At 40.0% G+C, this 7,441-nt stretch overlaps 1 protein-coding gene across 3 annotated transcripts in view; it reads left to right on the top strand.

Annotated features, from left to right (window-relative positions):
• Window positions 1–7,119, top strand: part of AQP4 (aquaporin 4) — an 8,235-nt gene extending 1,116 nt beyond the window's left edge. Inside the window, exons 2-5 of one of the 3 annotated variants that reach the window (XM_010174650.2) lie at window positions 1,247–1,657; window positions 2,567–2,731; window positions 3,092–3,172; window positions 5,848–6,972. In XM_010174650.2, coding sequence (XP_010172952.1) covers window positions 1,277–1,657; window positions 2,567–2,731; window positions 3,092–3,172; window positions 5,848–6,126 — 906 coding nt within the window. In that variant the 5' untranslated portion in view covers window positions 1,247–1,276 and the 3' untranslated portion in view covers window positions 6,127–6,972. Of the gene's footprint in view, window positions 1–1,245; window positions 1,658–2,566; window positions 2,732–3,091; window positions 3,173–5,847 lie in introns of those variants that run through there. The other 2 variants (XM_010174649.2, XM_029086654.1) reach the window with 2 other exon arrangements.
• Window positions 7,120–7,441: the final 322 nt, after the last annotated feature.

Raw genomic sequence — 7,441 nt, 5'->3', positions numbered from 1 at the left:
TTACTGCAACTGTTAAGAAATTCATGGGCCATTCCTCTTGCAATAACTTGAAAAGGGCAGACGTGCCTTTTATGCTTCTTTCTGATCTGAGTGGTTTTAACTATGCATTGTAGCTCAGTCACCTTAGATAATTGAGCATAAATTCATCCATCTTCCACTTGAAATTCTGTTCCCAGTTGTAGAAGCTGAATATTCCTTCTTTTGTTTTCTACTTTTTGGAGGAGTTAGAGGTTTTTTTACTTTTGTTTTTAGAGAAGAATCTTGTTAAGGTTCCTTAGAAACTCATTAAAATGCTTCCCTTTTGGCTTATTCTCCTAATTTATTAATACCACAAATAACTTTTCTTTGGTGACCCACTTTCATAGGTATCTGAACATCTAGCAAAATTCTAACTCATCAGTAAGGCAGTGCAGACTAATAAATAGCATCTCCAGACAGAGAGGAAAATCAAGACACTTCTTTCTTTGCCACACAGAGTTCTACACACCACACGTACAGCAATTTTTTTCTGTATTCCACAGCTTACTTGGCACCCTTAGACCGAAAAAAACCCTCATGCTTTATTGGTTGTGTGATTAAAGGTCAAAATTTAGGATAGCATCTATTCTCCTGGCTGAATTTAATTTTTACCCTATGTCCACAGTGAAGAAACTGCTCTTTGCATAAATTGACATACTGTTTTTTTGTCAGAGTTCAAACAAATAGACTTTCTCTTATAGCTCCCAGGGCAACCACCCAACACTACACTGTTATCAAAACCATTAGGGATGGACTAAGATACTGCTTTTTATTAAACTATCATACCTGCTTTGTGAAAAGTACAGATTTGCTTAGAAAAAGAGGATACCCTCCAGTTTAATGGGTATGATGGTGAACAGGCCACTGGAAGTGGTAGGGCTGTACAGACTCTAAGTCAGGCAGAGGTCAGCTAGTGTAGAAGATAGATTCTCTTATTTTCATACTCACTTATTTCAAAAGATACAAAGATTGATTTTTGTGAACTGAAACTATACAGACAGACCTATTGCAAGGGGTGATTAATCACCCTATGTCCTGCAGATGCTCAGACACTGTTCATGCTTTAAGGGCAGTCTGCTCCAAGAGTGCAGTCTGTGGTTGTCCCATCCCAAAGATATTCATCTTTGCCAGCTTCTCCCCAAAGTCTGCTAGATAGCAACCCCCTAACAGGAGAGCATAAGGCTTATTTGGTGACTTCTGATGAAGCTTTGTTTTCCTTTTCAGTAAGTGTGGTCGTCTGTGTAATTGTGAGAGCATCATGGTGGCGTTTAAAGGAGTCTGGACTCAGCCCTTCTGGAAAGCTGTTTCAGCAGAATTTTTGGCCATGCTCATTTTTGTCCTCCTCAGCCTCGGCTCCACAATCAACTGGGGTGGAGCAGAGAAGCCTCTGCCGGTAGACATGGTCCTTATCTCCCTCTGCTTTGGACTCAGCATTGCAACCATGGTGCAGTGCTTTGGACACATCAGCGGAGGCCACATTAACCCTGCTGTGACCGTGGCAATGGTCTGCACGAGGAAAATCAGCCTCGCCAAGTCGGTCTTCTACGTTCTTGCCCAGTGCCTGGGAGCCATCGTGGGCGCAGGCATCCTTTACCTTGTCACACCATCAAGCGTGGTGGGAGGCCTGGGAGTCACTGCGGTAATCACTTCTCCTCCAGCTCTCAAACTAGAGTAGCTTAGAGACTGAGAAAATATAATCAGTGCTGTGCAGAATAAAGAGAGCTCAAGTAGAGATTTTTAAGAGCTTGCTGTTTTGGGGTTTTTTTAAACATCGAGACAGGGCTTAAAGCTCTCCTTAGGATGGGTTTGTGCAGTGTAATATCTATAGCTGTTCTTTTTATAGAAGTTCTCTTTCCTAGAACTTCCTCAAATCTGATGACAGCAGGTAATGTTAATTTACATACAAAATTTAAATAATATATGTGTGAAATGCCACTTTTATATGGACTGGGGAGAGGGAAATTAATTCTATGCCATTATGACGGGGATTGAAAAAACATCAATTTAAAATGACATACTTTTGAAATAGATTGTGGCTTAGATTCCAGCTTTGTTCTGAACTAATAAGGAATGCCATCAGTTAGCCCTGTTGCAGGACTTATTAAAAATGCACTTAAGCTGCACACTGCTTAATTTTTAATTGAAATTTAAATTAATTAAGTCAGGGCTAATTAATGAATTTATAATTGAATAGTAAATTACAGTGCTCCCAAGAAAAAAAAAATGGTGAAGTGCAGCATTTGCAAATCCTTGTGTAAAAATAAGCTGTACTTCTGCAGTCTAACTTTGAAGTTCTTGTTGGATGTTACTATTAAGCCTTCTGTTCTGAGTCCAGCAGTAATTTTCTATGGCTCTCAAAAAAAATAATATTTTTTTTTTTTTTTTTTAAAAGAGAGAGAAAAGTGGGGGGGGAACCTGTACTTCTAAATGTTATTGTTACCTTTCACTGTGTACCGTTTAGGAATACATTTCATTGAAATACAACTAATATTTCAGATTTACAAAATCACCTTTGTTTCATCTTGGGTGTTTCTTTCCCTTCTTCCAGGTACATGGGGATCTTTCTGCTGGCCATGGACTCCTGGTGGAGTTGATAATTACATTCCAGCTGGTTTTTACTATTTTTGCCAGCTGTGATTCAAAACGAAGTGATGTCACTGGTTCAGTAGCTTTAGCAATTGGATTTTCTGTTGCAATTGGACATTTATTTGGTGTAAGTTAATGGCTTCTCTTTAAAATATAGACCCTTTGTCCCTTTATGGCTGCTTCAGAAGTAAGTGGAAGCTTCTGTGGTCTTTATAGCTGCTATAGCTATATAGGTGCTATATTGTATATGAATCCATGCCAGAACCCTTTGGAGTAGCGAGAGGTTCCCCTTGGGTAGTGTATTTCATGAGAGGTGTTCTGTCTGTTTATGTGATGACTTTGTTTTTGTGATAAAGCTTAGGACAGCAACAATACTTGCTGTGAAGATTAGAAGCCATGCAAAAGCAGGGTGTCCCCACAGTACAAGGGCTAGCAGAAATTGAATAACTGGCTTCAAGACTTTGATAACATTTTGTCTCTGTTTTAGATCAATTACACTGGTGCCAGTATGAACCCTGCTCGATCGTTTGGACCTGCTGTCATCATGGGGAGATGGGAAAACCAATGGGTAACGCTGCTTTCATGCTTCCTTCACCATAGCGACAAACAGCTATCAGGATTTTTCATGCATCATTTGCTTTTAGTTATCTATCCCAGTACGTCCCATAGAGACCATCACTGAGGAAGGCAGGCGCTGACCTGCCATGAGCTTTGCTGTAATTATCCTCCTCGCCTAGGACTGCAGTGCAGTATGCAGCGCGTTGGAATGGCGCCTTGCCATTCAGGGGACGTTTTGTGGAGGTAGTAGCTGGGGTAGGAGGGAAATCATACAAAAAGTTCAAAACAAAAAGAGTAATCCGTTGAGACTGAAAGAGTTGAAATTCTGGAAGGGAAAGTCCTCTGAGGCAGATTGGAAACCCCCCTGGTCACAGTAGTGAGAAGTTATGGAAGTAATTCTGTCGGCTTCATGTTTCACCTGATTCTGTGGCAAACTAGGGCAGATGTATAAAATGAGAGCAGGGACCCTCTGCAATCTGGTTCTCAAGGGAGAACCTGCCTCAGCAAATGTCCCAAGTGAGAGATGAAGGAGTTGCAGTCTAGTCTTTACAGACCAGACCAGATATTACCTGCTTAAATTTGTAAGCATCGGCTTAACTAGGAGTATTTGCGCAGGAAACAATTTGATAAACAGATTGTGAATGATGCAGTCATTTGCTGCAGCATTCCACTATTAAACTTGTTAAAAATCAATTAACATTTTATAAGGGAGAGATGGATTGCAGCTTAGCCTCACCTAGTAAAAGACAGGGAAAGCACTTCTCAGACAATTTCAATGCTAACTGTAAGAGCTGCATATTAGAGTGCATATAAGGATTTTCTTGATTTTTAAAGTATGAAGCCCACATTACTCCCACTGCAGCTAATAACAGAAATAGCATTGTCTTCAGGCCCTAAGGCTCCAATTCTGCAAACACGGTACCATGTGTAACTTTGTTCCCAAGAGTTACCCTGTTGAGGCAGATTTACCCAGTTATCAGTGAATGGCTTGTTCATATGAAAAACTGCTGTAGTTTTTCACAAGATTAATTATCCATACTCTGAGGGAGCCTGTAATTTATAACTAAAGCTGTAAACAATAAACAAATGTACTATGGAGAAACTTGTAGGAAAAGCTTGGCTACTGTCTTGGTCACTTTGAAGGATGGTCTTTTTCTCTTCCTTTAATGCAGTGACATTGGCATGCCACTGACGGAAGCCCGTGGGCTTCTACACCTACTGATAGAATCACAGAATCGTTTTGGTTGAAAAGATGTTACATAACTGCTGCCTGTGATGTTGAAGTAGATAGGTACCCTACAAAGTTTTGTCTGTCAGTTGTATTTGCTTATTCAAATTAGATCATCAGGTAGCTGACTGCCTGTTATATTCTGTGGGATCAGAAGCCAAATTTTTGTTATTTTGGAAATGTGAGTCTGAAATACTGAAGTAGAACTGTTTGTGTATGCATTAGGAAAGGTTTTGTTTCCTTAAAAGTTCCTTGTCATCTTGGGTGAAAATGCAGAAACAAAAATCAATTTTCTGCATTGGTATTTATTTTGTGTGTCATCTTGCAAATAGTCCATATATGTTGTCTACAGCTGACAATGAGTTATGAAAATTTAGAGGAGGCCTTTTGGAAAGAGATGGGTCAATAGAACTTGACAAAATGGTTTCTCTTCAAAGATGTGGGCCTGCTTCTCAGTCATTTTACCCCTGCTAATTTAAAAGCAAAGCTATGCCAGAGCAACTGTATGTTGTATGTGACTACAGAGCTATATTTGATGTCATATGTGACTCCACCAGGATCTGTGGCTTTTTTTTTCTTCTCAAGGAATGTTATATCTATGGTTGATCTAACTAAGGATGAAGAAGAACCTGCACTTTCTTGTTATTAGGCATAGTTTAAAAAATAAGTTAAATCTCCCATAAAGAGGGGGGGGAAAAAAAGCTGCTTTCTATTAACAGAAAGCAGGGCAGCCTGAGGGGGTGCCTGTGTATCTGTCCATGGGAGGTGTCCGTAGCTTTGCTGCCACTCAGCTGGTCTGCTTGGGAAGACTGGTAACCAGATATATAGACTGAAATCTGTTTCAGGCATCAGGAAAGTATTAACCGTACTCACCGACATGTCAGCACAGGTTCTTCTGCTCTGCTCTGTGGGGTCAACTGCCTGGTGATTCCCTGAATGCTGTCATGAGAGCAGTTTTTAAGGGAAGAGCTGGACCCACAGGTGCAAGGTGGTTTAGATTTCTGGATTCAGGGTGATGAGAATTTCTGAAGGAGGTGAAATACATGTGTGAGAGAGAGACTGGGAGCAGACAGAAAGGAAAAAAAGTGACAAAGGACTAATGGCATTAACTGCCTAAAAGACTGCCTTTTGACCCACTTTATATGTGATTTTAGAGTAGTCACTTAATTGCTGAGCTCCTGGTCACTGTCTCTGAAACCTATGGTAGTTACACTTCTCTGCCTCATGAACTGATACGATGGCAGATTTCATCCCAGTTCATGAAAGCCAGGGAACTATGTGACCATGTGTTTGTGGAAAGCAAAGTTGGTTTGAATGATTGGGCCAGGGTATTTTGCAGAAAGTTTTCTGGGTGAAGTCTGTAGTGACATGCTTTTCTCTGAGACCATGGCAGGCATCTTTATTTGCTGTACAGCTTAATGCCTGTTTTTTTTTTTTTTTTCCACCTCTTTTTGCAGGTATATTGGGTGGGACCAATAATAGGAGCAGTCCTTGCTGGTGCTCTTTATGAGTATGTCTATTGCCCAGATGTTGAACTCAAGCGGCGTTTTAAAGATGTCTTCAGTAAGGCTACCCAGCCATCCAAAGGGAAGTACATCGAGGTGGACGATAACAGGAGCCACGTAGAGACCGATGACCTGATCCTGAAACCTGGCATAGTTCACGTGATTGATATTGACAGGGGTGAGGACAAGAAGGGAAAAGATCCATCCAGCGAGGTGTTGTCTTCCGTATGACTAGCAAGAAGCACTGAAAGCAGAGAGCAGCCCGCTAGCCTGTCCACAGATATCCTTCCACCTATTAAAGAAACAGATCTCCTCTAAACTGATCATCTACCATTTCCTAACAGGTATGGTGCGAGCAGCTGCGTGGTAGTGGTGTCGCCAAACCATACACCTGCTCAGTTGGAATATTAGGACTTTGCTATAATTAGGATTCCCCATCTATTGTTCCAAATTAAGAATTGTTCCTGCTATTTTCCTTTCCTTCTTTCTGGAACCATCCCAAAGTCAGAGATGAAAGCATTCTCCTTTAATAAATCAGTCAATAATGAGATGAAGATAGAGATGTTTAAAATTCAGATTGACAGTTAAGACACATCAGGAAATGCCTATAGACATGAAGACCTACTTATCAGATTGTTCTTCTGACACTTAATTGGCTGTTGTCAGCTCCGATTAGAACATCTTATCCATTAAGCATTCTCTGCAAGGTTCAGGGACAACACCAACAGTATTTAAGAGTTTTATCCACAGTCAAGCAAGGGGGTATTGTTTCAACTTGCGTACATCACCATTGCCTTGCAAGCTACCTCTGAAAAAGTGATACTTTAATAGGTTTAAAAAAAAAAATCTATCAACCCATCAAATTTCACTCATGTGATTTGCAGTATAAATATATTGCCTTCATCCCTTCCCAGGAGTAAATACGACGAAATTGAATGTTGAATTCTACTGTAATAAGGCTGCAAAGCATTTGACTGTACTTTATGCTCCCTCTTGTTATTGTCTATCTGGTGAAACATTCTCCTGGGGTTTGACTATTGACCATTTAGTGTTAGCAGACTCTCGAGGTCATGCAAAGAATATAAAGGCTTTCCTGCTACTTAATAAATAAGAAATATCAGAAGAAAATAAGGCATGTCTGTTTTCAGTGCACTTGTTCCAATACACGTTTCTGTGCTAATTTATGTAAACTAAAGGTTTAAATTACTTACCTACTTTCTTACAAGATGGTTGGAGATATGGGTTTTTTTAATTTATTAGTAATGTAGAGGGTTTTTAACTTTTAACTGTATTAAAACACTGGGAAATATTTTTTATAACAGATGACTGCTTCTGGCTTTTTGTTGTAACTGATACCTAACTATTTGAACAGGATCCATGCTTGTTCCATTGTTCATGTAGTCTTAATTACACCTCTGGCAAAAGATGCAAGCACTTGCAGGGTTTTTTTAGGGGGAAAGGGACATGAAATATGTTCAGTAATCAGTCTTCCCCTTATAGAAGTGTTTTGACAGACATAATCACCCCCACAGAATGTTTCTGTAAA

This window comes from Antrostomus carolinensis, unplaced genomic scaffold (genome assembly GCF_000700745.2).
Source record: "Antrostomus carolinensis isolate BGI_N321 unplaced genomic scaffold, ASM70074v2 scaffold39318, whole genome shotgun sequence".
Lineage (NCBI taxonomy): Eukaryota > Metazoa > Chordata > Aves > Caprimulgiformes > Caprimulgidae > Antrostomus > Antrostomus carolinensis.
The sequence above is the reverse complement of the archived record's forward strand: the minus strand, read 5'-3'. Positions and strand labels throughout refer to the sequence as shown.